Source organism: Rhododendron vialii, chromosome 11a (assembly GCF_030253575.1).
Source record: "Rhododendron vialii isolate Sample 1 chromosome 11a, ASM3025357v1".
Classification (NCBI taxonomy): Eukaryota; Viridiplantae; Streptophyta; class Magnoliopsida; order Ericales; family Ericaceae; genus Rhododendron; species Rhododendron vialii.
In genome coordinates this window covers 3062501-3080891 of record NC_080567.1, presented here as the reverse complement: position 1 = coordinate 3080891, position 18391 = coordinate 3062501, and the positions used below count along the sequence as shown (strand labels likewise).

Genomic DNA, 18391 nt, shown 5'->3' with positions numbered 1-18391 from the left:
CAAGAATTGAGGCAATTGTGGTATTCCGCTCTTAATTAGTTGGTTGATGTTAGTGTCTTTTTATAGTTAAATGGAATTGATTTCAATATACGTTTTCTTTTAATTTATCTTCGTAACTTTAAGTACTTAAAATATTTTTTGAAAATGATAGTTTAATTCAAAACAAATCGTGGTTTGAAATCGAAACCAAACCGTACTTTAATGGTTTGGATTGATTTGGTTCTATGTCTCTTGTGGATTGGTTTGGTTCCCTAAATTTATAATCTGCAAGTATTTGTTTGGTTCTTGGTTTATTATAAAACCGAACCAATCCAGACCATGCTCACCCCTATATCGAATGGATACAACGCTAGTTGATGCCTGTTAGAGTTGATGCCTGTTCGATGCACGGGACAAAAAAATCATATTGGTGCTTTTTGGCCTCGCGTATCAAACGTATGGGCATAACATTATTTGATAAAAAAGATAATTCAATTTTTTCACGCTAACATTATTCATATTCTATGCACTGAAAAAATGTATGTGTGGTGGATGATGAGTATGGAGTCTATGGACCAGGTGACAGCATGTGGTTGTGCTCCAAATGTGTATATGTGGTGAAAAATGAATATAGAACATCATGTGACTATGCTCGAGAAGAATATAATAATTTTTTCTCTATATTCATGCCCTCTCCCCACGTCTCTCTCCCTCCCTCAATCCACCTCTCTCTCTCTCTTTCTATAAACAAAAATAAAATAAAAAATCCAAGAAATCAGGAACGGGAGTTTGGAGGCTTGTGGTGCTTACGCACATTTTTATAATAGATAGATAGATTTGCTCTCCCTCCGATTGACAAAGTTTCTCTCTCTCTCAAAATACGGACGGAACCCCAATCTTTGTGGCTGGCTCTTGGTGCATCATCGTTGAAGACAAGTGGACGCCCAACTGGACCGACCAGGTCATTCTCGCTTTTCACTCCTGCCCACATCTCACTTCCCATTTCTCCCACCCACCTTTCATCCTTAATTCTCTCTCAGGTGCTTTCTTTTGTTTCTTCTTCTTCTTCTTCTCTCTCTCTCTCTCTCTCTCTCTCTCTCTCTCTCATTCTTTTAACTCTGTCTTAATTATACTTGTTCTGGTGGATGGTAATTCTGCATCACTACTAGGGTTTGACAGACTATTTCGGGAGGTATAGATCTGGTGCGGTCATCATCGATCACCATGACTGGTACTGGCCAGTTGATCTCTGTTCATCCCGACGAGCTCAACTTTCAGTGTACGCTCAATCTCTTTCTCTCAGTACGTTAATCATGTTTTAAGGTGTTCGTAATTCTATTTAGAATCAACTTGATTCTTCCAAATTTACTCAGTAGATTGGAAAATGATGGCCCAGGAGTTAATGTTGACATGGTTGGTAATTTAGGCAGTGTTTGGTTTAACGAAATGAATGCAAAATATAATAGTCATTCTATCAATAGCTATTCGGATGTGTCATTTGTTGAAATTGACTTGACCTTAGTACCTTACAATAATTGTATTTCACCAATTTGGCCAAGAATGTCTATCCCATGCCTCGTCAAAATGATTTCAGTGAACCAAAACTACCTTCGTTTATCACACAAAGCGGTTTTAGCAGAAAAATAGAAGCCGGATTGCCATCATGAGAACTATACCACTTCAAATTTGTTGTAAATTTATCTATGATAGCAGCAGTGAGATTTTTGAAGCATTTTCTTAATGCAAAAGGAGAGCGATGTTTTATGAAAAGAAGCATAGTTTGTTTCAGGAATTGTTACTCAATAGATCCCAGGAGGATGTGTAGCATGTCTTTATACGAGCTAGAAATGAATTATCTTGATCGTGATGCCATACTTTTTAGCAATGGGTTCATTTTATTTGGCCAACTTGGGAAACATGGAAGGGCATGGAAAGTTAAGTGATACTACTCAGATGGGGGTGAGAATAAGTTAGCTGGTAGTTAGGCAATGGCTGTGTCACACACACAACAAAGGATATAATGAAAACGATTACGTTTGATGGGAATTAAGGGTAATGCAGAGGCGGTGTGAGAATAACCTTGTAGGTCGGCAACGTCTGTCATATGGGAGACAAACAGTTCAACCTCAAAGAATTTCGGATATGGTGGGAACCTGGAGTGAACTTATGGGTATAAGATTTTATAGATCAATTAGTTTGAATTTGTGGTAAGGGGAGCTCACATGTATGGGCCAAATAATTCAGTCAAAAGGCTTTGTCTTGTGGTATTTGAAATATGTATATGTGCTGCAATAGGGTAAAAGTAAGTACTTGAAGTGGACTTTGTTCCACAGCGAACTTTAGTTTACTTGTTATATTACTCTGCCTGCATATTGGGGTGCATCCAGTTGTGCACTTATACACATTTATGCTAACAGTTACGTTGTATTTTCTGATCCATGGTTAGAAACTTCCAATGGACTTCTAATAATTTGTTTGTATAACAGTTGAGCTGGAGAAACAGAGTTATTGTGATCTTAAAGTTGCGAACAACACTGAACACTGTGTTGCATTCAAGGTACTCTTTTCTTATACTGAACCCATATGTAAAATCACTTGTTGTTGAGCATGTATTGATAAAGCTCCTTTGGAATTCTGTAAATTATGTACATCTTTTATTCCTCTTGTTTTTTCTTTTTTGATAAGCTTATGTCATCTTCTTTTCTAGGTCAAAACCACTTCGCCGAAGAAGTACTTTGTACGACCAAACACTGGTGTTATACAGCCATGGGACTCGTGTTTCATAAGAGGTGCTATACATCACTAATCACTATGTGACAATCTTTTGGCTATGTTGTTAGTTTTTATTGTTGCAATGTGTAAACTCATATTCCATGTAGATGGAATGAATATGGACAGTGAACATAATGTACAAACGCTTGTTTCCATCCATCAACATTTGTATTACAGGAATTTCCCCAACATAAAAACTATTAACAGTTTTTTTTTCTTTTACTTTAGTCTTTTTTCCCTTTTAATTTCGTAAGTTTTGGGTAAATAAATGAATGGAGAGGGAGAGAAAGAGGAGCATAGTCGTGTTGTGCTACAAAAGGGAATAAAGCAGTGGAGGCATATATAGATTCACACAGTTGTTGATATACAAGTTGGTGATGAGCATGCCTATAGAAAGGAACTGCACTGAAAAATATATATATACAGAGTGAGAGAGAGAGAGAGAGAGAGAGAGAGAGAGAGAGAGAGAGAGAGCTGATTTGTTGAAGTGGTCTACTATGGAGGTTTGCAATGATTTAAGTGAACTTCTGGGTGTGTTGTACATGGTGATCGGAGTGGTGCTAGATGGGAGAACACACAAGATGAGTTAGTAGGGTTGTGCTTCTGGTTGGGTGATGGTGATCGTATTAGCATATATTATTAAGGAACTTATGAATGTGACTATGGGAGGCTAGTTAAGAAAGGGGATGTTTGCAGGGTAATATGTTCATATTGTCCATCCGAATCCTGCTTCAAGTGGGCTCTACATTGTCAACCGGATTTATATGTTTATTGTGGGGAAGCTAGGTATGTTACCCAACACACAAATCAAGATCAAGGGTATATCCTTCAAAAACCTACAATGAGGCCAGCAGGGCAAAAAGACTCGTAAACAAAGTACAACGTGAACAAAGATTAGAGCTACTCAAGTATTAGTTCCAGAACGTGAGTTCCCACCTAGCACAAATTAGATTATTCTCCACGGGGCGTTATCATTTCTCCAAGAGCATAAGTGAGCTCTAACATCTTAGAAAGCCCTTTTGAATCCATGTCCTTCTCCTAGAAAACCCTGCAGTTCCTTTCACCCCGTATATGATACAAAGATGCAACAAGGGCTAATTTGTAGACTGAGACTATGGTTGAGTCTCCCTTATAGTTTGATATACCGCAAGCAGTTTCATTTTCCATCTTCATACGGCCTGAAAATAGGCACTCAAAGAATAAGATTATGCCAAGAGGCCCTTGGCTGAATGGCATCAAAGGGTGCAATTGGTGCTAGGAGGAAGGAGGTAAGGAGTTCAACTCCTCTTCCAAGGTGCTAATGTAACTATCCTAACAATACGAACTTTCGTTGATCAAAAAAAAAAGAAAAGAATGGGTGATTATGGGATTCAATCTGAGGCATAGAACACAGTCCTTGTCTTTTGTAATCCCCCAACATGCTAGCCTATTCGTAATAGATAATCTACCATGGAAGGCTGGCCATTGAATAAAGGCTCATCTATGATTATGGTGTGTAAACCAAACTAACTTGTGCCAAAGTACCTTAGGACAAACTTCTCTATATCACCCCAATCAAAAAGGGGGTATTGTATGTGCTGTATATATACCTTTGTGTTCGATTAAAATGAACGAAATCATGAAACACAAAATACAAAAATTAGGTTATCCCTTAAGCCTATTTGACGGTCAAAGGTTTTTGTAGTTTTCATAAAACTTACGGCAAGTTATACTATTTTACCAAGAAATAAATGAAATTCACTGAACTGAGGCAACTTTAGGACTTCAGGATATGCTCACATATGCCAAAGTGAGCAAGAGAAGTGTTCATGTTGCATGGTTGTCTAGAGCAAGGGTACCAGGTGATCTCCTAGATCAGGGTCTCTTTTTATGATACCTACTGGCTTTGACTGATTGCATGAAAGTGTGCCATTGTTTTGTGGCAATATAGTTCCTGTCATTAAGATACAATAAATTTCTAATGTTTGTTTCGACTAATTGCTGTATATGTAGTCACCCTTCAAGCTCAAAGAGAATACCCTCCGGACATGCAATCCAAAGATAAATTTCTGCTACAGAGCACCATTGTGGCTTCACATACCGAGGTCGATAAGCTTCTGCAAGATACTGTAAGAATCTTTTCTTGAGAACAATGACTTCATTTTTATGGCTTGTTTACATTGGTTTGGAGTAAAAATAAACGATGAATATTGTTTCCCTGTCAAAATGATGGACATTGTTGCACACAGTTTACTAAGGACAGTGGAAAAGTAGTAGAGGAATGCAAGCTTAGGGTTGTCTATCTGTCTCCTCAAGCAGCTTTAGGAAATTCAGAAGATGAAGCATCGAAGGACTCCAAACGAAATTTGGATAGCAATTCCGTGAGTTCTACTATTGCTCTTTTGTTTAAATTTGGGTTATTTTGCACATTTTTGTACGATTTTGTTTTCTACTACTTGTTTTTGTCAATGGAAGAGCTCTTTTCATACCATTTCAATGCTTGTTTCTGTCAGTCTTTTTTTAGTAATGGCACTAGTGTATATGCACAGTTTGCCCAGAATGTTTTCAAATGAGCAACCATTCGACTTTTAATTTCTTGATGGCATGGAAGAAAGTTTTCCAAACTTCCCAGGTCATAATTTCCTCTATTTTGTTGGGATGGTAGATGTGCAACTCCTCAACATTGTGATGTGGGTAGCCTCTTTATGGGACATGTTAGTGCTCAAGTTCTATGAATGGTTTCATTTTCTCTTCTATTTTTCAACATTGTTAACAGATGGCTTAAGTCTTTGACAAATTGATATGTACTCTAAATTGTGGTAGGCGGGTTAGATTTGGAGTCAATGATGTAGTATTTTGGTCCTTTCCCATTTATTGGTTGGGATGGCCTTTGCGACTGCATAAGGTTTGTATGCATTGCTTCCGGTCTTTCGGGTATCTCAACAATGCTTCTTGCCTGCTGCACTCCTATCTTCCTGCTTATAGCCTACTTAAGAGAGTAAATGCTAAGTTCTTCAAGCTACTCATATACTTCTCTTTCTCATATCATGAAGTGTATCCTTAAGGTTCGTTTGAAAGGCGGTAATTTGTCGAACTCTCATTTAGCCACCTCTTTAATTAGTCCTATATCAACACTTATTTTTTCTGATAAGTAGTTGCAAATATTGTTGCTAGATTGCTTGGGATATGTTGTTGGGGCATTGCCAACCACTTAAAATTTTTGGCAACTGGTGATTTAATATAACCATCAGAGGTCTAGTTCTTGGAGGTCCTAGGTTCGAGTTAATTATCTGTGTTTGTTCCCATATTATGCTCTTATGGCCCACTTTTCTGTGTCTATTTGCACAACTATTTGGTTCAGGTTTGTTGCCTCTCCGTGTGGTTGCGTGCAAGAGAGTGTTAGACATGTAACTTGATATACATTATTGGACTCATTTCCTAACCGTTTAAGCTTTCAGGACAATTGGTAATCTAATAAATTCATTACGGATTCAGGCTTTGCAGCATCTCAAAGATGAAAGGGATACAGCTGTGCAACAAACACGACAATTGCAACAGGAACTGGTTAGTTTGCTCGCTTTCTTTTTCGCCACAATGATTGTTTTGGTTTTGTAATTCTATACTAATGTTAACTTAGACACACGTCGAGATGAGGTAATGACTACTAAAATGGCAACCCTAGGAGAACGTACTAGGGATCCACCAAACATGCAGAACTAAACACAAACACAACCTACCTGGAGGAAGCCTCAACACAGTATAAGAAGTTTGGTAAAGAAATGCGTAATGTGCTTAGTTGACTGTTTTGGTCTAGTAATTACCACCTTTTATGTGGTTTTCTATGCAATTATTTGATGATATGTGTTGTGGAAGAGAACCTATTTATGAGATGATCAGAACATGTCATTCTAATCAAATGTTAAAAGTTAGCTGAGTTATAATGGATGACATGCAGATCGGGTTCACTTACTATGTTACATGTACTTTCAACAAAAAAATCAAGTACCGTGTTGACACACGAAACCTGGACATGAGTCATATATTTGTCCAACACTTATCAGCCCTATATTTAGCAATTGTCACTCTTATTACTAACATATAATTATTCATGATTAGGAAGAAAAAAAAATTAGTAAAGGGTTGTTTTTATTTCCGCTCCACTTATATAGAACGTCACTCCCCTACAAAATAAGTCAAAATGTGATTCATTTTGCCAAGTTTGCATATCCTTGGATGGTTTGACAGGTCATACCCCTAGACGTGTGTCCCCAACCAACACTGTGTAGGGCTGCCCACGGATCGGTTTTGGGTGGTCCGCTCGTGGCGGTTTGTCTTTTTCTCCATCCACACCCGTCCGTGAGTGTTGTCCGGTTCAATCGGTTCGCATGCAGCTTGGATGGTTTGGGCTTGAATTTTTTTGATAGACTAAAACTGAAACGAACAACAAGCCATGCTCTGTTTTTTTGGCTTGCTCTGTTTATTGATCCCCAAATACTTAAAAAAACAATTTCCAAACAACAAAAAAGCACCTCGCTCACGTATAAATGGGTTGTGTGTGGGTTTGGGATGGAAGGAGTAAAATCTGTTAAATAAATTAGTTCTCTATGATTATAAGTCCTATATACAGTCAACAACCAACACTTCTCTATGGACTTGAAGTTAAAGCTTCTTGTCTAGGTTCCCTCAGATACCTTAGCAGTGTTTCAGCCGGAGGTGTGGTTCTGTCATCGCCGGAGGTGGAGGAGGTGGTCGAAGAGAGGGAGGGAGAGAGGCGGAGAATGGAGGGACCGACAGAGGGAGGGAGCAAGGGGAGAGGCGGAGAGAGAATAGAGATTGAGATGAGGAGTTAGGGAACCGGGGATTTCACTTTTAAAGTTTTAGTTTTAGTTTTTATTTATTTTTAATTTTTTGCAAAGGGCAGTGTTGGTTAAAACCGAATCCAAAACTGAATCGATCCGCCAATATTAGTGATGTTAGGATCTGTATTCGTCCGTAACATACCTCGATTTGCTTCGCGGGCAGTTGGTTTGGCAGGTTAGAGCGGTTCGGTCCGTACGCTGGGCAGCCATAACACTGTGCATCACATATTTGATTGCCTTTGATCCAACTTACCATATAGAATCCCTTTAGAACAGTGTCGTTACTCGATCTTTGCTCTCGCATGGTTTTCTATTGTCATGGCATGGGATTGATGAAATCTTGCAAACTCTTAGTGAGTAATAATTGCATGATTTCCACCACTAGAAAATGTGGTATTCTAGATGCAGGTGCCGACATTAAAGTCTATCACATTATGCTTTCTAATTTTTTAACAGGAAATGCTTAAGAGACGGAGGGACCGGAAAAGCGACGCTGGCTTCTCCTTCAAATTTTCAGTTCTTGTTGGACTCATTGGAATCATGGTTGGCTTCCTTTTAAAATTTTCATTGTCTTCGCCTTCAACAGAATAAATACACTTGCTTCACTCTTCACAGTTTTTGGAGACTAGTTTTCTTGAGGTGTCATTGTATTATTCTTATCTTTTTTGTGATTGAGAAGGCTGCTCTTTTGTATCCCCTTCTCTTTGTAAAGTGATCATTGCTTATTTTTCTTGATTAGTTATTTTGCTTTTATTTCTGTCATATTACTCAATGCTGTCTAAATTTGATTGGGCTTTTTTTTACGCCAATCAGGATGTGAATACTTTTTAGCACACCCACACCTGTCCAGAAGGCCATTTGTGCAAATAACTTTCCACCCAGACTGCCAGACATAGGCCTGCAAATGCAAATGAACTGAGTTGTTCGTAAACTGTTCGAAGCTCGAATTGGTGAAGGCTTGTCGTTCGTATTCGATTCGGGTACTAAACGAACCAAACATAAGCCTCAATTTTTGGCTCGTTTAATAAGTGAGCCGAACTTAGAACCTAACACGCGAACCTGGAGTGTGTGTGTGTGTGTGTCTATGTATATGTGTGTATATACAGTATTTCCTAAGAATTTTGTACGTAACCTTGAATATGTATATCTACTAGTGAATACCCGTGCCTGAAGGCATGATGCAACACGTTTTGAAGACAACTAAAGCTACAGGTAGAACAATGAGCAAAGGGAGGACATGTTGAAAAAAATGGGCAGGAACAAAGTAAAATACGGTGTATGTGCAGGTCAAATCGAGATGAAAAATATTCAAGCATGTCAAAAATATCCCAACACACGTAATAAAATCGAATATATATTTGTAAAACTTAACCTAACAAATAAAATTCATTATGTAATTTCCAATCTATTAACAAAGCTCTTATATTGACGACCCCATTATTCCTTTGTCAGTCCTCGACATTCCAACATAAATAAGATTAAGAATTATTAAACTCATCGTAAAATATGGACTGGTTTATGTATAATCTAGGTATGACAATGAAGAAAAAAGGACAACTTATCATCTCTACAATCTTTGTAATCGTTTATTACCTTTGGAAAGGTGCCAACACTCTTCTGACCAATCAACTTTTAAAACGAAATTCAAGACTCCCAGTTGTTGGAGCAAGAATAATGAACACATATGAACTCTCATAATATTGAGAAATATAGTCTTTGAGCATTTGCACCCCATTATCCTGGCAAAATAATAAGCAAATAAAGGTACTGTAATATTATTTTAATTCTATACAGTGTAATTTATATCTAACTTTTAAGTATTTACCTTTAACATTAATTTTTTAAGACAAGATGCGACACATTATAAGATAAATTCTATATTCGTATCCTCTAGCAAGAGTTCCATTGAGTCAGTGGAATCTTTCACGACCATCTTGACATTATACCTAAAATGCATGCGAATATTTCAATCGTTTTTGTAACGACCCTGAATTTTGGTTAATAAAAATTTCGTTAAATATTTGAATTTTATTTGAATTACTTATTTTTCTCTTGTGTGGCTATATGATTGCTTATTAATTTTCGTCGTAGTTAGATTTTTTTTTCATTGGTTAAACTCTCGACTAGAAACCTTATTTGGCCAATTTGGTTAGTTTCTAACCGACTACTTGGAGGAACCAAGCAACCAACTTACTTAGTTACTAGATGAACCTTTTGAACCTTTTCAAACCCTAGACTAGATATTGTTTAATTATTCCTTTTATTGATTTGGTTTTATTCTTTATCTTTTGGACGATAAATGTTAGGGGAACTATTATCCATTGGATAATAGAAACCCAATTCTTTATATTAAAAGGATTTTGAAAGATTGGAACAAAGTACTATAATCTTTTGGAAGTAGACTTTTATAATTACTTTAAAAGTACTTTTTGAATATTTTACTATAAAAAGTACCTTAGTAACTATTGTCCATTGGACAATGATTGTTAGGGTAATCTTTACCCATTGGACAAAAGCTTTTCCTTTATTATATTTGGCTAAGTACATATATATAAACACATGGGTAAATTTCAAAAGGACATGTAGTCTTTTAAAAAGACTTAAATTATGATTTAAAGTACTCGTACCTTATTATCCATTGGACGATAACCGTTAGGGGAATTATTATTCATTGGGTAATAACCCAAATCTTTCTACCAAGTACAAAGTTGCATTTTAATAATCAAGATTTGGATTCCCATGTACTTTTATGCATTAAACTTTTGGGGTATATCTAAACCCTAGATTTTCTTGTACTTGTACTCTTTTATAAACTAATGGGAAGAATCCTAGCTTTTTTATTTAATTGGGGTACTTGGTACCACACCTATATTTAAATATAGGGCTTTTGTCACATGCTTTAAAAATGACAACTTTAATTATTTTATTATAAAAGTTTCCTAGTAGCTATTGTCCATTGGATAATAAAAATTAGGAGATTTATTGTCCATTGGGTAATAGAGTTATTCTTTCAACAAGTACATGGGTTCATTAAAATAATATTTTCTTAAACCCCATGTGATGAAAGTACTCATTATTTTATTATTAAAGTACTTAGTAGCCTTAATAGCCTTTAAGGCCTAATATTCTTAAAGTACCCTTAATATTATTTTGTATTGGGGTTTTGTACCCAATTGGATTTGTTTAATGGGAGGTGTGATCTACCTAGATTACAAAGTACCCTAGTTTATTTATTTAATCAACATGTGCCTAATTGTATTTCTTTAATAGGATTTTAAATTTGGAAATCTTGTACTTTCTTATTCTTTCTTGTTTTTATATATATATATATAAGTGTACTAGGGAGAGGGAGAGAGAGATTGCCGAGAGAGAGAGAGAGAGAGAGAGAGAGAGAGAGAGAGAGAGATGGGCCGAGAGAGAGAGATGGGAGAGAGGGAGGGAGATATTTGTTTGTACTTCCTTGATCTTTCTCATCTTTTCAATCCATGGGTGATATCTTCCTTCCTAGCTAAGAACCTTCCTCCATTGTACTTCTATGCTTGTTTAAAACCAAATCTTGTACCTATGTCTCCTCCTTTCCAACATATCTTCCAAAAATCCCATCCAAAGTACTAAGAATAGCCATGCAAGCCTAGGGTTAGACTTTGATCTTTCAAAGATTGCATGCCATGTGTCAAAATTTGAGGTAGAGAGAGAGAGAGAGGGGGGCCGGCCATGAAGAGAGGAGAGAGAGCCAAGGTTTTTCTATAAATAGGACCCCATTCCAAGCATTGAACTCACACCTTCTCACTTTGCTCCAACTTCTCTCTAGAAATTCTTGTTCTTTCTTTAGTTCTTCTTTGTTCTTGAGTGTTCTTGAGTTCTTCAAGAAACTCAACCTAGGCCGCCACTAAACCGCCACTCGACCACCCTCTCGATCCAAAAGTAGTAGTAGTAATAGTCAAGTAGAAGTTTCGAGAGAAACCTTTCTCTTTCGAAGCTACCGGAGACCACCGTAGGAAGTTACTCCGCCCGACCACCGACGTACTTTCCGTAGCCGACTACCGCCAAGAAGTAAGGTAGAATCCCTTGTCCACTATCTCTAAGTTTATGTAGAATCCCTTGTCCACTATCTCTAAGTATATGTAGAGTCCCTCGTCCACTAACTCAACGTATAACGTAGAACCGTATGTTGGAAAGTATAATGTAGATTATCCCTATCTACTACTCCTAATTATATGTAGTTCATCCTTACGTACTTATCGTTTGATTAGAAGTATTCGTATTTTGATCTTTAAGATAGTTATGAGTATGCGTATATGAATTGCTTGTATTACTTGTGATGTGATATAGCATAAGTGATTTCACTCCAAAGACGTCCGTACATGTGGCGTTGTGCTTTGAATAAGCATAAGTGATACACTCCAAGGGCGTCCGTACATGTGGCGTTATGCTATAAGTAGTAATTGAGCGTGATGAGTAATATAGAATTGGATGATCTTGTTAGAATGATTCTTGCTTACGTTTGTCCTACCGTGGAGTCTTTGTATGTAAATGAGACACGAGAACCGAGAAAGTAGAAACATGACACCTAGGGTGTGAGTAATGAAAGGAAATGTTTTTCGAGGAAGGAAATATTTTGAAACAACATAATGACCGATTTCGGGTGGCATTATGTGAGTTGTGTGTGTGCGTGTGTAAAAGACGTGTTTTGAAAAGGTTTTGAATTTTCGAAAACCGCAATGTGGCCGGACGTGGTAGCCCATCGTGTGGATTTTGAAAACCGCAACGTGGCCGGACTTGGTAGCCCGTTGTGTGTATGAAAACTCGTAATGTGGCCGGACTTGGTAGCCCATTGCGTGGATTGTGAAAACCACAATGTGGCCGGACGTGGTAGCCCATTGTGTGGTGTGTGTTGAAAAACCCAATGAGAACCCGGAGCGGCGGAATTATTGTGGGGATACTCGGGAACCCGGAGCGGCGGAACCGAGGTTTTTAGATTTCGAAAACCCCAATTGGGAACCCGGAGCGGCGGAACCATTGTGGGATACTCGGGAACCCGGAGCGGCGGAACCGAGGGTTTTGAAATGTGTGCGTTCCCATGGGAACCCGGAGCGGCAGAACCATGGTGAGGTATAGCTTGGTTATCCGCGGTACGGAGCCAACGCAAATATTTTTGTGTGCCAATGGGAACCCGGCGCGGCGGAACCAAGGTTGGGTGTGTAGCTTGGTTATCCGTGGTACGGAGCCAATGCAAATAATTTAAAAAAGGGTTGGGTGTGTAGCTTGGTTATCCGCGGTACGGAGCCAATGCAAATGTTTTGTGTTAAACAAATGGCTTTTGAAAGATTGTTTTGTAAATGAAAATGTTGACACGGTCTACGATGAGTCGCGTAGGAGAAACACGAGACTCTTGGACACCAACGAAAGTTGATTAACGAATGTGGATGTGTCATTGTTAGCTGCGTATATATATATCATGTGGAAATTGATGTGTTATTTCCTATTGTTTGTAAGTATGGGTTAGCGGGTATGGGATTTTTCTATTGAGCTTTCGTAGCTCACGGTGTTGCATTTTTGGTGACCCTGACATATTATATGGGTGGCGACGCCGGTATAATGTGTCAGATTTTGTAGATGATCAGGGTAAGCAGATCACCGTGGAGGCTTTTGGAGCTGAGGAGCTGGCAAGAATGGAAGAGCTGAGGAGCTGTAGTTAGGAACCCTAGAATCCCCCTCCATTTGTGTAATTATTGAACTCGTGTGGAAGTTTTGTTGTAATAAGAGCCAGACTCCATTTGATGTTATCAATAAAATGTCCTTTTAACGTACCCAAAATTCGGGGCGTTACAGTTTTGGTTGTGTTACATATAAGTTATAGTACTCATTATAAAAAACGAATACCTGGTTACGGTTTGGACATCTTCTCGTCCGCATTGATTACACACAAACTAGCCGTACTAATCTTAAACTTGCTTAAAACATGTTTTGCATAAATCAATCCATAGGTGGTCAACATATATTTTCTCGATATAGCCAATAACGCAATAATATTGTACCTACGAAAAAATTCACAAATTCAAAGCATAGGTATACAATGAAAAAAAATATTAACCATGCAATCATGTACGGGGAAATCTTACATTGGGTAAAAACGCAAATTGGTTTATTCGAATTCTCTTGGCATTTGAAATTATTAGTTTCCGTGGGAGCGAAAATTCATGTGTACAATTCCATGCTACCAACTTCTGTGCATTTTTGTTTTCGGCAAACCTAGATTAGCACGTAATTTTTTAGAACCATTAATCGAGCTAATAATACCCATCTCATCTCAACTCTATATTGTAGAGTATGCATCAACATATTAGTTTGAGTAAAGTGTTGAAAGTATCCAACTTAACATATAATTTGCTCTTCATGCAGGTGCTAAGGTACGGGCGTAGAAGTTAAAATATTAAAATCATTAGATTAGTATTTTTGGAGAAAAAAAAGTTCATACAGGTTAAGAGTAGTATTACCATGAAAATAGTTGACCTTCAACCTGTAGCAAACAAAACATTATTAAGGTGCAGAGTTTCATGCAGACGCATCCCATCTTTTATTGCAAATTCATTCCACAAAGTGAGTCGAATAAACGTCATACTGTTATCAATGTGTCAATAGAATAGAGATTAAATTCACATTGTAGATTATCAAGCAACACCACATCTCTAACAATAGGTTCTTCTTGTTTAGTACTTCGACATTCAGTGACAGTAACAACCAACTCAACCACATCTGAAGAATAATACATATAACAACAACAAAATTAACTTGTTGGAATTAAAAATTGGTGGACGATGATTTGCTCAATCTTCTAGGTGTACTATGTAAGTAATATAGACATAGAACAACATACCTATCAATTGCACATAGTTGTTGGCAAAATCATGGATGTCTTTTAACCTTATACAGTAAGCCCAATGAAGAGGGGTTGTATCACAGTTGATAAATGCGTATTCTACTCTGGTATCATCAGTGAAAGACATTTTGAAGTGATACGGTACCAAATTATATTTATCATCAGCTAGTAAAATATACACCCCATTAAAAAGGTAGACCCTTCCCTCATAAAGATACTCTCTAAAATAGTCTACATCTTTGTACCTTACAGTAGCCTCCATAGCATCACCCTACACCGCCAAAGTATAAAAAATTACACACGTTAATATATCACCATTCATTAATCGACTTAAATAGAATTTTGTAGTACCTGGTCATCAAGTAAAACCAATGTGAGCGTTGCATGGGGTGAAAGCCGATTAATCTCTTGTACCATTCTTACCAATCGAGCTTTGACTTTCCATTTAAGTCTGTTTGGATGAAAATCAACAAAATGAGGATAATGGACAATCATATCACCTACACACGGTCAACATTTAACGTAAAATGAATCGACATTTCAAAACATGAAAGAGCAAAACTGCTATTAACGATATCATTTTAATTGTTACTTTTTACTTAAGAGTGCTTACCATCTGTTGAGTCCTTATTTATATTTGACACTCTAATTACTCCTTGAGCATCTCTTTGCGACTGAACTATTTTGGGTGGCGGCTGCAGGTTAATTTCTACCCCTATGTGCAAAGCAATTTGAATTTGATTAATTTTGTTGGATATATGTATCTTTTAAAATTCAGATAAAAAATGAATTTCTACACTCCAATTACCTTCTCTTTTTTTTTGGTATTGGAGTCTAATCTATATAATGCATGTCACTATTACTATAAATACATAGCATTTGATGGATCAATTTCAATATTTTGCTTGTCACTTGCTTCTACTGCATTCTCACATAGGCTAACTATTTCAAACATGGGAGACACATGTATCTCTTCATCTGAAAAAATCGCAGTTTATATGGTCTACACAAATATGCAAGTCGTGCAAATAGTTTTTGTAGTTAGAATGCTTACCAATTAGTGGGCCAAGTTCCATATTCTGCACTACAACTGTTATTTGATTATCCTTAGGCATCTCAACTCCTAGAATCATTGGAAATGTATTGATTTTATTCTCAGTACTTATCGCGTAACTTGGGACACATCAAAAAATGAAGATACTTACACAGAAAGAAAATTCAACTAAGTCATTTATAAAAAAGAAAGAAGTCATAACAGACTCAATACCTATGCCCACGGCACTTCTATATTATTGTCACGGCTCTTCCAATTTTTGGGTGTATTGGTTAGGCAACTATAAAATGAGTCATCCAAGCTGCCGAATTCCAACTGTTAGTTTTTTTGGCACTTTCCAGGGTTGTCCAAAACCTCCATTGGTCGACTTTGTTTGATTGTAATGGGTAGGTTAGTAGAGGGTAGTTGCTCGCTCGATGCTTCTCCTATTATTTACGCCAAGTTGACCGTTGCGACATCAATCCAATTGTGTGAAAGGTAAAAGCATCACACAACACATCATGCATATTATTTCCAAGATAAGAAATTTTATTCCTGTGCATTTCCCTTTCCTATAAAACTCTCTGAAAAATCTGTTTACCGTAGATATACATACATATATATATATATATATATATATATATATATATCATTATCGTTACGAGATTCTTTCCGGAGAATAAAAATAAAGATCTCACGTTTTCCTCTTTGAAAATACAGTGACATTTTACTTTCCATTTATGCATCATTAAAAGATCTTTCCTAGAAGGGGAAAATACAAGTATAAAAAAGGGCGTTGATCATCTATAGGGGTAGAGCTTTTTCCGAGGAGGTTTTTTTGTTTAAGGCATCAACCCATATTTTCTATCACGTTTTTCTTTTTGCATCTGTCCATATATACATAGACCTACTGAGTCAAAAAAGATAGAGAGTACAGAGACAGTAGGGTTTTCATAAAAGAAAGAAAAGGTTGCACTGCACAGTTTTTGGTTTTCGGCAGAGGCAAGTTTTATTTTTGTTAACAAAGGGGGTGCACGGCATTTTTAAGGATTTTGTTTTGGTGTGGCAACCCGCATTCTGTTTTGGGTTTTGTCCTTGCCTCTTGCATCTTCGAACGCCATTTGTGTTGTTTAGATCACGTTACCCATCATATCATTCATTCATTCATTGTTCGTGATTCTTGGTGTCGTTTGCTGCTGTGGCCGAATCTTTTGGAGATTGATTCAGAGCCGGTTGAATCCGGAGATCAGGCGTGAAGTCCGTAGTGCATCTATTGGATCTTGAAGAAACTCGGGGAGCATCGGAGATTGGCGATAATAGGTAAAGGCTTGGGTAAGGTTTTTACTATTTCGCAATCTGTACTTCTTTTTGATTAATAGAATAAATCAGTAGTGTTAGGCTGTGGTTTTGGCTTAGGGTTATTTAGGACCCTAAGTTTTTCCATGTAAATCGTGTGTATCCTGTCTCAATTTTTATTCTACTACACTACTTGATTTTTGGTTTGGATTAATCGAGATAATCAACCCGTTCATCTATATTAATTTGTAAATCAGAAAATTGGTGATTTTTTAAATCAGAACTTTTATTCACCCCCCTCTAGGAGTAGTTTGAACGCTTCCGCATAATTTCAATTGGTATCAGAGCGGGTTGCTCTGTTTTGGTTTAACCACCCGAGTTTAATTCTAGTTATATTATAATGGACATGAATGCACCACGAGAGGGAGCCTCAAACTTGAGGCCACCCTTTTTCGATGGTAATGATTATCCGTAGTGTCCCTTTCGGGGGATGCCTCCTTGCTGAGAGGTAAGCTCGTCGCCTTGGCGGTGAGCGCCGGCTGATGGATATCCGTTGGCTATGGCCCATTCCCGATGACGCATTGGTGTCCCCGCACGGAAAAGCGAAACTGGCTAATGGTCTTTGATTCCTAATGCCACGTTGCGTAGCCCAGGGGTTGCCTCCTTGTCGAGGGAGAAGCTTGTCGCTTAGGCGCCGAGCGCCGGTTGATGGTTCTCCATTGGCTATGGCACTGTCCCTTTGGTAATTTTCCTCCATGATGCATTGGTGTCCCTTTCGGGGGATGCCTCCTTGCTGAGAGGTAAGCTTGTCGCCTTGGCGGTGAGCGCCGGCTGATGGATATCCATTTGCTATGGCACAAACCCGATGGATCTCGTCCATTGGCAACGGCCCTGTCCCTTCGAAAAAACTATCTTAATGATGCATTGGTGTTGAAACCCTTAGGGGCAGGGACACCGTTGCGGAGAGGTAAGTTTGTAGATGCTTTTATGTGAAGCCAAAATGTTTTCTAAATTCATTGTTCATCAAAAAATCAAAAAATGAATTCGCAAAAATCTTCCTTGATGACGCATTGGCGTGTCCTTCGGTGATTGCCTATATGCTGAGGGGTAAGCAAAGTTATGTTTTAAAAATTCTTCCTCGACGATGCATTGGTGTTCATTTAGGGAATGCCTTCTTGCTGAGGGGTAAGCATGTCGTTTAGGCGTCATGCGCTGGCCGGTGGTCCTACATTGGCTATGGCAATGTCCCGTCGGAAAGCTTCCTTGATGATGCATTGGTGTTGTAACCCTTCGGGGAAGCCCCACCCTTGCGGAGAGGTAAGCTCGTTGCTGCTCGAAAATTCTTCCTCGATGACGCATTGGTGTTCCCTTTGGGGGATGCCTTCTTGTTGAGAGGTAAGCTGGTCGTCTATTTCAATGAGATGGGTGGCGAGCGCCGGCCGATTGATCTTTTCAATTGGCTACGGCAATGTACCTTCGGTAATCTTCCTCCATGATGCATTGGTGTCCCTTTCGGGGGATGCCTCCTTGCTGAGAGGTAAGCTTGTCGCCTTGGCGGTGAGCGCCGGCTGATGGATATCCGTTGGCTATGGC

The 18391-nt window shown here is 38.2% G+C and overlaps 2 protein-coding genes and 1 long non-coding RNA gene across 8 annotated transcripts; 1 reads left to right on the top strand and 2 right to left on the bottom strand.

Moving 5' to 3' along the window:
- The first annotated feature begins 724 nt into the window (after positions 1-724).
- LOC131308143 (vesicle-associated protein 2-1-like) lies at positions 725-8743 on the top strand. Of its 6 annotated transcripts, none has more exons than XM_058334960.1 (9): positions 809-1019; positions 1149-1258; positions 2466-2536; positions 2687-2768; positions 4744-4859; positions 4980-5111; positions 6226-6294; positions 8046-8132; positions 8403-8743. In XM_058334960.1, the coding sequence occupies exons 2-9, from the start codon at positions 1204-1206 to the stop codon at positions 8418-8420; spliced, it is 630 nt and encodes a 209-aa protein (XP_058190943.1). In that variant the 5' UTR covers positions 809-1019; positions 1149-1203; the 3' UTR covers positions 8421-8743. The 6 variants fall into 6 exon arrangements, with proteins under 6 accessions (XP_058190942.1, XP_058190941.1, XP_058190943.1 ...); XM_058334961.1 differs by having other exon boundaries at positions 835-940; positions 1159-1258; XM_058334959.1 differs by lacking the exon at positions 8403-8743 and having other exon boundaries at positions 725-940; positions 8046-8351.
- A 104-nt stretch (positions 8744-8847) lies between these two features.
- On the bottom strand, positions 8848-14250 carry LOC131308142 (uncharacterized). Its single transcript, XR_009194335.1, has 3 exons — positions 13473-14250; positions 9415-9535; positions 8848-9328 (listed from the first exon to the last, which is right to left on the bottom strand). It is a non-coding gene; the product is annotated as an uncharacterized LOC131308142 (long non-coding RNA).
- Positions 14251-14353: 103 nt separating this feature from the next.
- Positions 14354-15602, bottom strand: LOC131306765 (uncharacterized). The gene is made up of 5 exons (XM_058333188.1): positions 15524-15602; positions 15392-15447; positions 15083-15233; positions 14821-14969; positions 14354-14740 (listed from the first exon to the last, which is right to left on the bottom strand). Exons 1-5 carry the CDS (start codon positions 15600-15602, stop codon positions 14417-14419), a joined length of 759 nt encoding a protein of 252 aa, XP_058189171.1. The 3' UTR covers positions 14354-14416.
- Positions 15603-18391: the final 2789 nt, after the last annotated feature.

Bases quoted from the DNA above. Each gene is read 5' to 3' on its own strand.
- LOC131308143 (XM_058334959.1), top strand. From the start codon at position 1,204: ATGACTGGTACTGGCCAGTTGATCTCTGTTCATCCCGACGAGCTCAAC. The intron at 2,769-4,743 runs GTGCTATACATC...CTGTATATGTAG, and splicing joins GGACTCGTGTTTCATAAGAG to TCACCCTTCAAGCTCAAAGA. The intron at 6,295-8,045 runs GTTAGTTTGCTC...ATTTTTTAACAG, and splicing joins GACAATTGCAACAGGAACTG to GAAATGCTTAAGAGACGGAG.
- LOC131306765 (XM_058333188.1), bottom strand. From the start codon at position 15,602: ATGATTCTAGGAGTTGAGATGCCTAAGGATAATCAAATAACAGTTGTA. The intron at 15,448-15,523 runs GTAAGCATTCTA...CGATTTTTTCAG, and splicing joins GGAACTTGGCCCACTAATTG to ATGAAGAGATACATGTGTCT. The intron at 14,970-15,082 runs GTAAGCACTCTT...GACCGTGTGTAG, and splicing joins AAATAAGGACTCAACAGATG to GTGATATGATTGTCCATTAT.